The 17,160-nt window shown below is 38.9% G+C and overlaps 1 protein-coding gene across 1 annotated transcript; it reads right to left on the bottom strand.

Moving 5' to 3' along the window:
* Positions 1–3,503: 3,503 nt before the first annotated feature.
* LOC131525123 (uncharacterized) lies at positions 3,504–4,313 on the bottom strand. Its single transcript, XM_058752502.1, has 2 exons — positions 4,024–4,313; positions 3,504–3,845 (listed from the first exon to the last, which is right to left on the bottom strand). Exons 1-2 carry the CDS (start codon positions 4,303–4,305, stop codon positions 3,504–3,506), a joined length of 624 nt encoding a protein of 207 aa, XP_058608485.1. The 5' UTR covers positions 4,306–4,313.
* Positions 4,314–17,160: the final 12,847 nt, after the last annotated feature.

Genomic DNA, 17,160 nt, shown 5'->3' with positions numbered 1-17,160 from the left:
TCTGAAGCTGTCATCTTTTGCAGCCCCCATCAGACTGTGTGATTTCATCCTGCAGTGATCTTTGCATCCATAGCAATGATGAGCCAGATCATAAAGCATGATGCCAAGGCCATGCCTGGAACCCACAAATGTCTTCTGTGGCTTAAACCGCCATATTTCTACTTAACGTCATCCACTATTTCCAGATATCCATGACAATGAGACTCCGATGCTGCGTGTGGAAAACTGATGGGATCCAGTCTATTAAATATGCAGACATTCAGTGATTGGGACCAAAGGGCTCTCCATTTTACTGTTATCCTCTTTCAAAGGTCATTCTGGTTTAGATCTAAAGAAGCCATGTTTTTAAAGTACCATTATCTTGATGGAGATGAGCCTTTGGGTAAACTACTGATGCAGGGAGATTTCATTCCACGCTATCAAGCAGGATCTGATAATTCAAATTTTGCAGGGTAAAGAAAATGTCATCTCTCCACGCTGAATGGCAATCAGTTACTAACCAAGCGGAGTGAGCGGGTGACGGCTATGGGCTGCAGACATCTGAGAAACCGCAACATTTCGGTCACAATTCGTAGAGCCGTAATCGAAATTGAACCCTGCATCCTTTTCTCATAAATCTCTGTTCACAATTTGTGGAAGATTTCCCCTAATCCTGTGAAGATTGATTTTTCCAGATGTTTCTACCATATGTCGAGCCTTTAGTCCTCGCCCCGAGTGCCTGATGCATCATGGGGGTATATTCATCCCGTTGGTAGGATATAAAGATATAACTCAGACTCACCCTGCAAGAGTTTGCCTGAAGATATGTTTACAGCGGCACTAAAACAACATGAAGCTTACGATCGAGACAAAGGCATTCACAAAACCCTTTAGATTGAGATGCTGCATGTCTCTGATTAAATCAACCCAGAATTTGTCTTGCGTTTACAATCCAATCTAGTTATGCAGGGCTCAGCTGTGCCTGTAATGTAAATAAATATATAAAATGACTTCTGTGCTTATTCAGAAGCTGAATTTTTGTTTGATTTAGCAGCTATTCTATGAAATGTCTATATATTTCTGCTGGTAATTGTAGACTTGTTTTGACTTGTTCTTTTCTATGTATTTTGACAGATGTTGTCAAGATTTTGCAAATTGATTCCCTTATGATTTAATTAAAGTACTTCTTAAAATGTTTTGTAACATTGTCCACCTCCAGTATATCTCTTGTTTCAGATATGTCTGATTTATGCATGGTTAAAAGTTTTTACACCAAGATTTGATAATTCATTGATAATGACATTTTACACAGTACATAAAACAATACATTTTTGTTTTGGTATGAAAGAAGAAAAACGTGAAAATACTGTTGTATATAATAATACAATATATATGTATGTGTATATATATATATATATATATATATATTTGAGTTTTTCTCGATTGCTAACACACAATTCATGAAACAATTCACCATTTTTTCACAACTATAAACACAATCTCAAAATTACACACCAACTTGTGCAAACTTCCAGGTCAAAATCAAATAGTTTAGTCAAAAACATTCTCTTTTGTCAGACTCAAACTTTGGCCTCAGATGATATGCAGACCTGTCAAATACTTAGACTACATTCCTGTCTAGAGTACACTAGTGAGATCAATTCAAAACACTGTTACAAAAACCTCCTTTTGGGAAATAGGAATCCTTGGCTACAAATCATTTCAACAGTACTGTAATGAATTTGAGGGTGTACAACATGTGCTACATTATTTACTGTACATAGAATAATGAAAGTTCTCTCATCTGAAGTACTGCTGCTATGTACTGTAATTATATTGTATGTGACAGTAGTTTTGAAACGTTGTAGAGGAGCCTGTAGGCCATCTTCCCTCACGGTCAGTCCATGCAGAAGAACGTGGTCAACTATAGTGCTTTGTATTTCATCAGGAACAAACGACCTTTGACCTCATCCCCTTACAGTTTTTCTCGATTGCTAAGACACATTTCTTGAAAGCTGCTCTCCTTTTCTCTAAACTGTGAACACAAAACCCAATTTTCAAGCTACATTCACAAAACCTCAGACTCTTCTTACAAAACCAAACTTTCACCTCAAAACAGTTCAATCTGTGCTCAAAACTGAACCATGTTGTCAAATCGTGCCCCGAGTCAATCAAAATTAAAAACACTACGGAACAGTCACTAAACACTACGTAGAAAAATAGAAAACACAATGCTCAGGACATGAAGCTGGAGAAATAAATGTTTATTGTTCACTGTAGGCTAAATGCATGTTGCAAAACAAAAAACCCTGTGCATTTAGCACTTGTACAAAAAGACAAAACAGAAATCTTATGCGTTTGCCACTTGTGTACAGTAAGCCCATGTAAAAATAAAGTACAAAAATATACAAATAAGTACATTACTCAGCCACAACATCATGTCTCCGTACTGGGTCAGGCCACAGGACTTCATCCACATCACAGGCCACATTTTGTCTGGCCAGGCAACGGGGGAAAAAAACCCTGGCATGCCGTATCCAGGCTTGGCATGCCTCCACACCTATGTCACCACAGGCAAGTCCCATGGCTTGCAGGAGATTTACCCTGGTATAAGGTTGGCGTTCATATACCTTCCACCGCCATGAGGAGAAGAATTCCTCAATGGGGTTTAGGAAAGGGGAGTACGGTGGAAGGCAAAGATTGATAAAACCTTGGTTCATATTGAACCACTCTCTAACCTGGGGCCTGTTCCATAAAAGACGCTAAGAAAAGCGGGGATTACAGTTTTTGCCCGTTGCTTGAACACATTTTGCAAAACTTCGCTCATTGTGCCAAAACTCTACACACAAGTAAACATGACACAACACTGGGAAATATACCATTCACATCTGTGTCAAATTGAAACTCTATCAAAACCTAACATTCCTTTCTCAAAATGTAACTCTGATGACAAATTGACACATACTTGCATCATATGCATACACTTTCAGATCAGGGGGAACACACTAGTTTACTTTATATAAAACACTGCAGTCTTTGATTTTCACCGTTTATTCAGAAGGCATATTTTCAGGAGGCACATTTTCAAACAACCAAAAAAGCAAAATACTCAATATTGTACATTGCAGTAACAGGAATTCAGATAAAGCAAAAAAATAATAATAATAGAAAAAAACACTATACTGTAAACACAGAAAATCATGGCAATTGCATACGTGGGCTCATGGATCCCGCCGTCTGTTGGGGTCTGGCCACAGGACCTCATCGACATCGCAAGCAATGTCTTCTCCCGCTAGGCACCGGTGAAAATATCCCCTAGCATGTCGAAACCATCCATGGATTGCTGTCACCTGAATGTCGCTGCAGGCCTGATCCATTGCCTGCAGAAGAGGCATGCGGGCATGTGGTTGGCGGTCATATACACGCCATCTCCAAGCCGAAAAGAATTCCTCTATAGGGTTTAAAAATGGTGAGTAAGGGGGCAAGTATACCACTTCAAACTGATTGTGGTTGGTGAACCAGGTCTAGACCAGAGCAGCCCGATGGAAACTGACATTATCCCCTACCACCACAAACCTGGGCTGATCTGGTCTGTTCTGTACAACTATATTATGGAGAGCATCTAGAAATGTGAGTATATGTTGGCTATTGTATGGACCTAGTTTTGCATGATGATGCAGAAGCCCCCGAAGGCTTATGGCGGCACACAATGTGATATTTCCCCCGCGCTGCCCCGGGACGTGCACAATTGCCCTTTGGCCAATTACATTACGACCCCGTCGTCTTGTTTTGCTCAGGTCAAATCCAGCTTCATCAATGAAAATGAATTCATGAGGCTGTGCAGCTCCATCCATGGCCAAGATTCTCTGTAACAAAACCCATATTACTGTACTCCAGTGCTACACATACAGATCCCTCACCCCATCACATAGGTACCTGTGTAGCTCTCCGAATGGATCCATGTGGTACTGATATGGTACATATTCAGCTGCTACTGGATTTCACCAATACTGTATTGTAAATGTAAAGGACAGTTACACTTACCCGTACATATTCAGCTCGAAGTCCTTTGACCCTGACGCTGTTCCTCTCAAATGGGACCCTGTAGAGCTGCTTCATGGTGATGTTGTGTTTTCCCAAGATGCGTCTGATGGTGCTGATGCTCACATGGTTTATGTTGTTGAACACTTGGCTGTCTGCAAGTATTTTCTGTCGTAGCTGGTGGAGACGGATGGCATTGTCTGCCCTCACTAGGTCCACAACGGCAAGTTCCTGCTGTTGTGTGAACAGGCGTTGGCGTCCTCCCCCAGAAGGTCTTCTAGTCATGCTAGAGAAATGCAACCACAAATAGTTTTTCTTACAGTACTTTACTTTATATACTGTATCATCCACTGTACTGAAACATCTCAATATACTGTAAGTAATCATGGTATGTTTCACAAAAACTACCACTTTGGCTGCAAAAGGTCATATACACACCCTGCAATACCCTGTACACGTGATGTGGTAATGTGATATACTGTAGTGCAGTGCTGTAAATACCATCTGAGTAGAGTAGAAGGTAGAGAGGTGAAGACATACCGGTTTTCTAATCGGAATGTTCTTATTACAGATGCCACTGTGAAGCGGCTTAGATGTGGGTGGACTCTCTGCCCAGCTTCCCTCATAGTCAGGCCATGGTTGATGACATGGTCCACCAAAGTTGCTCTTATATCATCAGAAATAGGGGTCCGTGCATGGGCTCTTCGACCTCTTGCTCTTCGACCTCTGCCTCTGCCTCTGCCTCTGCCTCTGCCTCTGCCTCTGCCTCTGCCTCTGCCTCTGCCTCTGCCTCTGCCTCTGCCTCTGCCTCTGCCTCTGCCTCTGCCTCCATCCATGCTTGCAAAGTTCTTGAAATGGCTAAACTGAGGGCTTTTTGTAGCTGGCTGATTGGTGTTCAGTTTTGCAAGTAAGTGCCTTCAGGTGTGTATTTGAGTGGTTGCAATTGCCCGATGTGTTTTGGATACATGTGTTTTCTAAACCCTGAGATTTCATTTTTGAACAAAGTGTCTTATGTATGAAATAGAGTGTAGTATGCAGGACCAAGTGTGTTGCATAAAGGAGTAAATGTGTTGCAGAATTGCAACTAGAGTGCAAAGCAGCGCTTTTGTTTAAGGTATGGGTACATGTGTTTGAGGTATGGTAACAAAAGCTTCAAGTTGTGTTACTTTAGTCTAAGCATGGGTCTATAGTGTTCAAGCAACGGGCAAAAACTGTAAAGTCCAAAACCTGACTTGAAATAACCTAACAAATCAATCGGGACTAAAGCGGTTTCATAAACGACAATTTAAGTTCACGCAATCTCACTAATTAGAGCCAGGTTCAGTGAGTCAGGATAATTTGATGTACATGCTTATTCTTAAGCAGCACTTAATGTCGATCATGGATCAAATCGATCCACCATGGCAAACAGCGAATATTTGTGTGGTTTAATGCATTCGAGACATTATGTTTTCCTCAGTGTATAACTGACACGTCACAGGTATATTTTTCATCTGTAAATGTTAGAAAGTCACGCAAATATATCCATTTTGCTGTCAGGAGTGGGCGAGGCTTAGCGAGCGAACGAGTGCTGCTGAGCGCATGCACCACACAGACAGAGCAGAATAGAATAATAGCGCAAGAATTCCAAATGCAATATACATTCTGCTAAAATATTTGTTGTTGGACATTAAATGTGACACATAGAATTTGAATCCTACTTATAAGTGTATTTTTTTATGATAGCAGTAACTGTAAATCAAATGTAAGCTGGCTAATACAGCCATACTAGCTCAAATGAGTTAAATGTATGTTCCTCTTATCAGTTAAAATGTAGTCTGATTTCTATTATTTATTTTAATTTTTAATTCAGTGATTTTAACTTTTGATTTAGTGTTTTTAATGCTTTAAAGAGCCATTTTAGATTGCAATGTTTTAATGTTCTAATAACCATAAAATGTGCAGCTGTCATAAATTCAGAGAGAAAGGCTGCATGACTAGAAACAGCTGATCAACTAAATGCGCAAGTAGCAACTATGTTAAAATGTCATTAGACTATTTGGCACAATACATTAAATACAGTTGGTTGTAGCCTATTTTTTATTTATTTGATTGTTTAAAGTGTATTTTCTGTATAGGCTACTTTTATTTTTGGACTAATAATAAAGTCAACTAATTGTATGTGCATTCCTATTGGTCAGTGTTAGAGGAGCTCAGCTTAGCCGGACAGTTAGCCTGCTCCTGACCAGGTTAGTTTGCCAGCATAAGTTGCCACAGTGACTGAGCTTGAGCTATGGTAATTTTGCTTTCAGAAACCAAATCAAATGAAAATTACTGAAATAAACCTGGTTTATTTGGTAAACTTGTTTTATGGAACAGGCCCCCGGAGGGCTCTGTGAAAACTCACATTGTCCCAAACAACAACATAGATGGGATGCTCATCCTGCTGCCCTAACAGAGCATCTCGCATGTGATTGAGGTAATTGAGGAGCTGGTGAGTGTTGTAGGGCCCCAGGTTGGCATGATGGACAACCCCATGATTGCTGATGGCAGCACATAATGTGACATTGCCATCACACTGCCCAGGAACACCAACAATGGCCCGATGGCCAATCACATTACGGCCTCTCCTTCTCCTTTTGGTGAGATTAAACCCAGCTTCATCCATGTACATGTATTCATGGGGTCTTTCCATTGCATCCAGTTCAAAAACCCTCTGTAGAAATAGATATAGTTTTGTAAGTGATACGGAAAAAGTGATTTAGGCCACTACAGTAAATCGCTACTTAGAGTAATCAACATTGAATGTGTCTGGATATATGCCAACCTGTACATACTGGAATCTTTGCTCTATGACTCTGTCTGAGTTGCGAGTAAAGGGCACTCTGTATAGCTGTTTCATGCACAGTCTGTTGCGCTTGAGGACACGATCAACAGTAGAGAGGCTGACACTGTTGATACCCTCAAAAATTTACATGGTCCTCATTGATCTTCTGCTGAATTTCACTCAGTTTAATGGCATTGTTCTCACGGACCATATCAACAATTAGGGTCTCTTGGTGTGGGGAGAACATACCCGTCCTCCCACCCCCATGTGGCAGTCTTTCAATTCTACAAAAAGAGAACATGGAGTTACAAAAAATATACATGGAAAACTAGGCCTACAAACAGTTAGACCAACCCTCCATTACAATACTACAGTACATTGGTACAGTGATGTACTGACACATATTTACTTACAGTATACTGTGGTACAGTATATAGTATGTCTTACAGTAATTGCTGTCAACATTTACATACTGTACTATAATGTCAAAAAAAGGTAATTACCTGTTCTCTTCTCTAAATTTTCGGATTATGGTGGACACAGTGAATCTACTGATGTTTGGTTGTACCCTTTGTCCAGCCTCCCTCATGCTCATACCATGGACAAGAACATGGTCAATCACAGTAGCTCTGATTTCATCAGATATTACTGTTCTTTGTCTTCGCTGACCTCCTCTCACACGAACTCTTCTTCTCAGATTTCTATCCATTGTAGGGCCTCACAAACCAGTGCTCTTTGAACTGGCTTACTGTATATGTTCCCCCACATTATTAGCCACAAGTGTGATCAATTTTGAGTTGTTGTGTTCAAGTGGTGACACCTGTGCTTTAATTGTGTTTGACTTTTGTCACCTGTGCTCACCATTATGCAGCACGGGTGCATCACAATGAAAATGTGTTGGCAAGTTGTGTCTAAACAGGTGAAAAGTGCTTATGGTTTTGCCAAAAGAGTGATTGATTCAATCAGTGGGTTCAGGCAACTGAGCATTTGGTTCAGACAATAGGGTTTAGTGTTTTAGCAATTGAGAAAAACTGTAATTTTTTCTTTTCTCCTCCTATTCCTCTTTGTCTCCCACTAGCATGATTCATTTTCCAAAACACATAATCACTTGTGCTCCTGTGCATATCATCCTGAGATTCTGACATGTGTGTCATCAGTTTTGCTACTGAATGTTCCCACATGGATAAATGTGCACTGTTTGTGTTCATTTTTTGATGCTTGAGTTAATTATATTGTGTGTTTGTGTTTTCTAAATGAGAACATGGTTAAACCTGTGCAAAATGATGGCGTTTTTGTGTAGAGTTTTGCAGAAAACACTGAGCAAATTGGAACGTGTGTGCAAACAGGTGAAATGTGTTAAACGTTTTGAGAAACATGTCTTTGTTTTGAGAACTTTATGAATGGTTTGGAAAAATGGGCCAAATGAATCAGTTATAGTGTGTTAGCAATCGAGAAAAACTGTGAAGGAATAGTTTATCCAAAATGTCCATGTTGTCCTTTCACATAAAAATATGCCAACATATTTATTTTTCTTCTAAACAGTGCTTGATCTGTGCATAGTTCTCCCCTGATTCAATGGAGAAAGTTATATTATGGATAGAGGTCTCGTTTGAAGTTAAAAATGTCTTAATGATGGATTTGTTTCTTACAAACAGCTTTATTAGCTGTTTTGGCTCTCATTCTGACGGCACCCATTCACTGCAGAGGATCCATTGGTGAGCAAGTAATGTAATGCTAAATTTCTCCAAATCTGTTCTGATGAAGAAACAAATTCATCTACATCTTGGATGTCAGCTTAGGATCTTGAATCCGTGGATTTGCTACAATAAATTTCAGCAGTATTTTTGTGATTGTAAGACATCAGTATAATGATTTAATGTTGAGATGAAAGAGAATGTTTGTGCTGTGTTTATACGGGAGCTCAGCAGGGTGTTATCTTTGATTGAAATGAACATACAAGATGACCTATCTAAAATATAAGATCACGCCTTCTTTGACGGTATCTTCAAATAACTTGAAAAAGCATTGATTCTGATACATGATCTGAAGAAGAACAGTATGAGGAAGAAGCTTGTCTCTTGTGTCCTGCATTCACTAGATGAATCTGAGGGATGCAGAAGATAAATCTCGAAACACTCCTTGTTTGAAAGATGATTAAACGCAGCCTTTGAAGAACACACAGCTTCAAAGAGTCAACATAAACAGTGGGATTTCAAAGCATTTCTCAATCATTAATTTTATCTCCATTTCACAAATGAATTTTGATTAGTTTGGCCATCTATAGGCTTATTATCTCTCATCTAATTGTATACCAAAATTATCTGCTGGAATCTATTCCCGAGGGCAGAAATTGCATCAGACGTTACCTTGTTAAAGATGTTCATAAATTACCTCGTCTTTTTCCTCTCAAATTTTTTCTATAACAGTGACGCATATTTATAGTGACACTTTAGCCATTAGATACAGAAGCATAGCACCATTTGGAAGATAGCAATCGCTGCAAGGCAATGACTCATGAGAAAATGAGACCAAGTGAGAAAAACAGGCTGCCAGGTTTGTCAGCTCTTGCCAGGTTTAGGCATCAAGTCCTCATCAAGGTTTATTTGAACTGGAATAATTATGCTAAAAACCCCTGCACAGAATGGCCCATAGGATCTTAAGAAGAGAGAACTGAGACCAGAGTTAAAACTGTATGTTTGTGCTAAGAGCAGGGATGTGATGCTTTTTGCCTGAAAGGGTGGTGAATGTCTCATTGCAGCAAGTTTGAAGCAACACTATTTACAATTTTTATAAAGGGGAAATCTGTATTATCTGATTTTTACAGAGTCACAGAATGGTAAATATGTATATATCATATAATACTATGATTTTTTAAATATATTTACTTGTGTATAATCATTTCTGATGACTTCCTTGACAACACTTTGTATGAATAATAATTAATACTTAATTAATATTAATAATTAATAATAATTAATAATTTTACTCAGATACATTTCTCCAGAATGTTTTGTTACATTTATAAATCTTGTTGCAACTACAAATCTAAAAAAACAAAACAAAACAAAAACGGTGAATTAATCATTTGAATCTTTTCTTTGAATCTGGAAACACAGTTTTATGGAATGTGCACTTATTGTAAATCTTAAAAGTATAATATATATATAGTATATATACAGTATCTCACAGAAGTGAGTACACCCCTCACATTTTTGTAAATATTTTATTTTTTATTTTTTTTTATTTTTATTTAACCTTTATTTAACCAGGAAAAGTCCCATTGAGTTACAATAACTCTTCTCCCAGGGAGTCCTGGCCAAGATAGGCGGCACAAAGTTGCAAAGAAAGAAAACATTAAAAAGGACAAAAATAAAATAAAATGTTCATACTACACAACAAATCGCTATACATAGACTATACATATACAAACAAAACATTATGTTTAACTTAAGTAAATACAAGCATATAATTTAAAGGGTACCTAGTTTAAAAACAATTACAACGTTCAGTCAGAGTTGACTTTAAAAGGTTTTTAAAAATATGAATAGATGGAAGTGATTCTAGTTTTAAGGTGTTTTGGAGTTCATTCCAAACATTTGGTGCATATGATGAAAAAGCTTTTTTTCCAAATTCTGTTTTTGTTGATGGAATAATTAATAATAATTTTTTTGACAACCTTGTTCTGTAAACACTGTTTTGGTAAGTAAGTAAATTTGAAATGTAAATGGGTAATTTACCCATTAGTGTTTTGGCAATAAAAATCAATAAATGAAGTTTCCTTCTGAGAGAGAGGGAGGGCCATTTACAGTTTCATACAGAGTGCAGTGGTGAGTCCTAGCTGTTGCATCTGTAATGAAACGTAAGGCAGAGTGATATAATACATCTAATTTTTTAATAAAAATAAGGTAGAGTGCATATAAATTAAATCACCGTAATCCAAAACTGTTAAGAATGAACCCTGCACCAACCTTTTCCTTGCTGAATAAGGAAAACACCTCTTTAATCTGAAATAAAAACCTAACTTAGGTCTGAGTTTTTTTAAAAGGCTTTCAATATGGACCCTAAAAGACAATTTATCATCAATCCAAATACCTAGGTATTTAGAAGAAATCACTCTCTATTGGAGTACCACTTTGTGTTAAAATAGTGAAATCCATAGGAGAGTGTGAACGTGTAAAGACCATAAATTTAGTTTTTTTAGCATTTAATACCAATTTTAATCCTATCAGAGATTTTTGTACCTGATTAAAGGCAGATTGTAAATGATAAATTGCTTCCTTCAATGATGTAGCAGAAGTGTACAAAATAGTGTCATCTGCGAAGAAATGAGCCTTTGTTTGATTCAGATGTTCACCTAAATTATTTATATAAATAGAAAATAAAATAGGACCCAAAACTGATCCTTGGGGAACACCCATTTTTACTTCTAGCAATGATGAGGTACAGTTATCTAATGTCACACACTGAGTTCTACCACTCAGGTAATCATAAAACCAGTTAAGCACAGTACTACTAAAACCTATGTTTTGCAATCTTTGCAGAAGGAGATTATGGTCAACGGTATCAAATGCTTTAGATAAGTCAATGAATAGGGCAGCACAAGACTTTTTGCCATCTAAAGCATTAACAATATCATTTGTAACAGAGGTTACAGCCGTAATTGTACTGTGTCCTTTCCGGAAACCAGACTGAGTGGAACTTAAAATACAGTTATCAGCTAAAAATGTTTGAGTTGCTCATTTATAAGAGACTCAATAGTTTAGACAAGACAGATAATCTGGAAATTGGCCGATAATTATCTAAGGCCGACGGGTCTCCATTTTAAAAAGTGGGAGGACAAATGCAGATTTCCATGATTTTGGGATAGAACCACTGTATAAACTAAGATTAAAAATGGAAGTGATGGGTTTAGCAATCAAATGTGCAGCAGTTTTGAGAAAAAATGGCTCAATCTGGTCTGGCCCAGCAGACTTTTTACAGTCCAGGCCCAACAGAGCATTTTGCACTTCAGAGACAGATATTAAAGTAAAGTTAAAATTATTTAAATTTACATTAGACAAGTTTGTGATAGAAGTTACACTATCTGTGGGGTTGGTTGGGAGTGTTGACTGAGCATCTATTCCTGCATTAATAAAATGCTTGTTGAATGTATCTACTATATTTTGTTTACCCCTTACTTCACCCTGACTTGCTATCATAACTTCTGGGATAGTTGGAGGAGGTACGTCTCCCGAAGAAGATTTAATTACTTTCCAAAAACGTTTGGGATCATTTAGGTTTTCATTTAATAAATTCAGATAATATTCACTTTTTGTACTTTTAATTAGTCTTGTGCATTTGTTTCTTAATACCTTATAATTTACCCAGCATTTATCATTATTATTTACTTTTGCTTTAATCCATGCTTTATTCCGTTCTCTAATAGCTGTTGCTATAGAGTCATTAAACCAAGGATTGTCTCTACCCCTCACTCTGTATCTTCTAATAGGAGCATGTCTTTGAACTATGGCTAAAAAGTTCTTTTTAAAATAATTCCAGGCTAGCTCAACATCATCCATATCACAGACTAAGTTTAAATCACTCTGATAGATTTCGTGAAGAAAAGCTTGCTCATTAAAACATTTATAATTTCGTTTAAAAATATACCGTGGCTTAGTTTTAGTCAATTTGCAGTTTCTAACACACACAACCATACAATGATCACTGATATCATTACAGAAAACTCCAGTAGCTGAATACTTATGTGGAGCATTAGACAGAATTACGTCAATTAATGTCGATTTGTCCATTCTTGTGTGATTTAGGCGTGTAGGTGACTGTACTAGTTAAGGCCAAATGTAAAGCATCACATATGTCTCTTAATGCTGATGAAGGTGATAGCCAGTCCCAATTCAGATCTCCTAGAAGAATATACTCATTGGACAGTTTATGCAAAAAGTCAGACAGTAAAGCAGTTGCTCCAGCTGCAGCCGAAGGTGGGCGGTAACATCCTACCACAGTCAGAAAAGCGCCATTGGGGAGATTTAATTTAATGGCACATAATTCAAAGAATTTTGGCTTTGTTATTGATTCAATGGAACAACATTCCAACGATGCCTTAACATACACAGCTACTCCCCCTCCTTTACCCATACGATCCGTCCTGAAGAGATTATACCCTTCGATATGAATCATATTGCTCGTGATTGATGGTTTGAGCCATGTTTCTGACAAGACGATTACGTCACTTTCTGTCAGTTTAGCCCACAGACGAATAGCATCGATTTTATTAATCAGGCTGCGTACGTTGACATGAATAAAACGCAAACCACTGCTATCTTTTAAATCGTCAGGGCTCAGAAGTTCAAGCAGTTTTGGGCCTGGGTTTGGATGGACATTACCTGAAAGGAACAGGAGTAGAATAATCCAAACTGATCTTGCCGGGCGACTGTTGCCGACTCGATGATGACGCCTGCAGTTGTTAAACTGGAACCGCCGTACTTCTGCCCAATTGTAAAGTCCATACCCATGCAGGGTGCAGACCGATGAAGCCATGAGGACTGATGTAAAGCCATCGGCATCAAACAGCATAGTCACAGAATTTGGGAGAACAATCCGGGAAGAAGCAAACAATCCATCGCCAGATGATCCCAGAGTATTTACAGTCCGTGAGCTCAGCACATAAGCGAGCACTGTGAGCAGCAGGTAAACTGGTAGCCTCATATTGTTGTTGTAGCCAGACCAGCTTATTTTCGTTGATAAAGTGCGCTATATTATTGTTTACGATAAAGTTTGTAAACACAGTTCTGAGACACAGGATGAAAATTTTCCAAATCAGGTAACCCGTTTAGCAAAAAACATAAACACAGGGAAATTACACAGACAAACGTGTAAACACTGGCGCCGCCATCTTGGGATTATATCTCTTCAAGTGACAACACTGCAGAGATGACACTTTGCTACAATGTAAAGTACAGCTTGTATAACAGTGTGAATTTGCTGTCCCTTCAAAATAACTCAACACACAGCCATTAATGTCTAAAACGCTGGCCACAAAAGCCATTTTCTCTCCCCGGCTTCATGTGACTCGTTAGTGTTACAAGGTCGCAGGTGTGAATGGGGAGCAGGTGTGTTAAATTTGGTATTATCGCTCTCAGTCTCTCATACTGGTCACTGGAAGTTCAACATTGCACCTCATGGCAAAGAACTCTCTGAGGATCTGAAAAAAATAATTGTTGCTCTACATAAAGATGGCGTAGGCTATAAGAAGATTGCCAAGACCCTGAAACTGAGCTGCAGTACGGTGGCCAAGACCATAGAGCGGTTTAACAGGACAGGTTCCACTCAGAACAGGCCTCGCCATGGTCGACCAAAGAAGTTGAGTGCACGTGCTCAGTGTCATATTCAGAGGTTGTGTTTGGGAAATAGACGTATGAGTGCTGCCAGCATTGCTGCAGAGGTTGAAGGGGTGGGGGGTCAGCCTGTCAGTGCTCAGACCATACACCGCACACTGCATCAAATTGGTCTGCATGGCTGTCGTCCCAGAAGGAAGCCTCTTCTAAAGATGATGCACAAGAAAGCCCGCAAACAGTTTGCTGAAGACAAGCAGACTAAGGACATGGATTACTGGAACCATGTCCTGTGGTCTGATGAGTCCAAGATAAACTTATTTGGTTCAGATGGTGTCAAGCGTGTGTGGCGGCAACCAGGTGAGGAGTACAAAGACAAGTGTGTCTTGCCTACAGTCAAGCATGGTGGTGGGAGTGTCATGGTCTGAGGCTGCATGAGTGATGCCGGCACCGGGGAGCTACAGTTCATTGAGGGAACCATGAATGCCAACATGTACTGTGACATACTGAAGCAGAGCATGATCCCCTCCCTTCGGAGACTGGACCGCAGGGCAGTATTCCAACATGATAACGACCCCAAACACTTGCTAAAGAAGCTGAGGGTAAAGGTGATGGGCTGGCCAAGCATTTGTCCAGACCTAAACCCTATTGAGCATCTGTGGGGCATCCTCAAACAGAAGGTGGAGGAGCGCAAGGTCTCTAACATCCACCAGCTCTGTGAAGTCGTCATGGAGGAGTGGAAGAGGACTCCAGTGGCAACCTGTGAAGCTCTGGTGAACTCCATGCTCAAGAGGGTTTAGGCAGTACTGGAAAATAATGGTGGCCACACAATATATAGACAATTTGGGCCCAATAATTTTAACTTATTCAAACTTTTTTAAAAGTTTAATTTTAATATAATTGTATTGTGTGGGGTGGGATAATTCATTAATTTCTCACCCTCATGTCGTTCCATCTTCGTTCATCTTTGGAACACAAATTAAGATATTTTTATGAAATCCAAGAGCTTTCTGACCCTGCATAGACAGCAACGCATCTGACATGTTCAAGGCCCAGAAAGGTAGTAAGGACATTGTTAAAATAGTCCATGTGACATCAGTGCTTCAACCGTAATGTTATAAATGCTTTTTTTGCGCACAAAGAAACAAAAGTAATGACTATATTCAATAATTTCTTCTCTCCTTTTGTGTTCCACAGAACAAAATAACAATAGCATACAAGTTTGCAATGATGTGACTATGAGTAAACAGGTTTTTTTTTTTCATATTTGTGTGAACTGTCCCTTAAACTTGTTGGTCTGCTGAATGGTTAACTCTCCAAAAAATAAACACTTCAGTCCAGCACATCCACCAGCAATCTTATTTTTTTCGCAAATGTCTTTTCCTCTCCATTTCATGGCTGCATTTTTGTCCTTTCATCATCCCTACTTTCATTCCTGCTCTCCACCCCTTTCTCTCTCTTCACCTCTTACTTCAAAAAACTCTCAACCAAAATACCAGCATGCCCCTCTCGCCCCCTGTCAGCACTGACCTTGAGAAAAATTGCATATGCCATTGAAGAAAGAAAGCAGTTCTAAAAAAAGAATATAAGCCTCTCAGTTGTGTATCGGAAATAAATAAATAATCTTACAGAATCTAATTTATGTTTTTCTTTTTTCATCCCCTCCCATGGTTCTTGGTCCCCAAGGACTCTGATTTAAGTCTAAGTGATGATGAAATGTCAAATCCACTCAGTGTGAAGTGATGGCACTTTTATTAAACACGCTCCTGGTCACGGGCCCCTGAATGTACACATTCATGTTCTCTTCCGGGCTTAATGACATGAGACAATGCATTCGACTTTCGCTCACTCATTACATATTAGACTCGGGGCTCCTGATATAGTGCTTGTGGGTGTGCGATTCAAAGCGTCCTCATGTTTTCCTGTTTCCCCAGCCATTACCCTGGGTCAATCAATACAAAGTGACTGCTGCTCTCAGTGGTAGGCGCCCAGGGTTTGGCATGGAGAGCTATTAAAACTCTGGCCCGCTCATCTCTCTGAACCAGCCCCATGAGTTCTTCCTGTACGGTGAAGATGGACAGCATACAGTGTTGTGTTCTGTCAGGGTTTAATAGCTCTGGGATGCGCAGAGCTGCATTGAGCTCCGTGTGTTTGTGGGGCAATATCACTGTGCTGAGAGGTGAGGAAGCTTGGCTGACCCGGTTTCATCATTAAAGGGGTAGTTCACACTCAAATGAAAATTCTGTCATCATTTACTCACCCTCATGTGGTTTTAAACCCAAATGATGTCATTGATTCCATGGAACACAGCTCCTTTCCAGCAGTTCAACCTCCAAAACTATCATAAAAGTAGTCCAAACCACTATCCTCACTATATTCTACTTCTTTGAAGCTTTGTGATAGCATCTAAAATGTGTTTAAAGCAGTAGTTCTGAACCTTTTTTGACCTAAAGGCCCCCCATTGTCCAACACAATATTCAAAGGCCCCCATTTTGTCTGCTATATCTGCTGTAATTTTGACAATGCTGTTTTATTAACCGAAATTGGAAGTGTGATATATTAAATTAATTAAACATGGTTAGTTTTGTGATTCTTTGTGGTTCGATATTCTGATTTTGTTTGTTTTTCAGTAAAAAGAAGAAAAAAATATATATATATAGTTAGGAAAAAAGAAACATGATTTTAGTTTACATTTTGCAGCACTTTTAAAGTTAATTGTCCAGTGAGTGCCACTAAAGACATGGATAACCCTAAATGTAACAACATTACATTACATTGGTTGTTTTATGTATCACAGCAACTGAAATGTCTGGTGAGTGGTGTTAAAAGGTTAATCCTCTTTAGTGTTTGAAAATAACATAGTACCTACCAGGCCCGGATTAACACAGTGTAGTGCCCTAGGGTGACCACATTTGAAGTGCCCCCGTTTTTTAATAAAAAAAAAAATTCCATAAGAACAGGTAGAATAAGAAGAATAAGTTACTAATCAAAAGAAATCATTTAACA

This window comes from Onychostoma macrolepis, chromosome 19 (assembly GCF_012432095.1).
Source record: "Onychostoma macrolepis isolate SWU-2019 chromosome 19, ASM1243209v1, whole genome shotgun sequence".
Classification (NCBI taxonomy): domain Eukaryota; kingdom Metazoa; phylum Chordata; class Actinopteri; order Cypriniformes; family Cyprinidae; genus Onychostoma; species Onychostoma macrolepis.
This window is presented reverse-complemented; position numbering and strand designations above follow the sequence as displayed.

What these genes read in the sequence shown, in the direction of transcription:
- LOC131525123 (XM_058752502.1), bottom strand. Translation starts at nt 4,305, where the DNA reads ATGACTAGAAGACCTTCTGGGGGAGGACGCCAACGCCTGTTCACACAA. An exon ending in TTCGAGCTGAATATGTACGG is followed by an intron (nt 3,846 to 4,023) that starts GTAAGTGTAACT and finishes GTTTTGTTACAG; the next exon opens with AGAATCTTGGCCATGGATGG.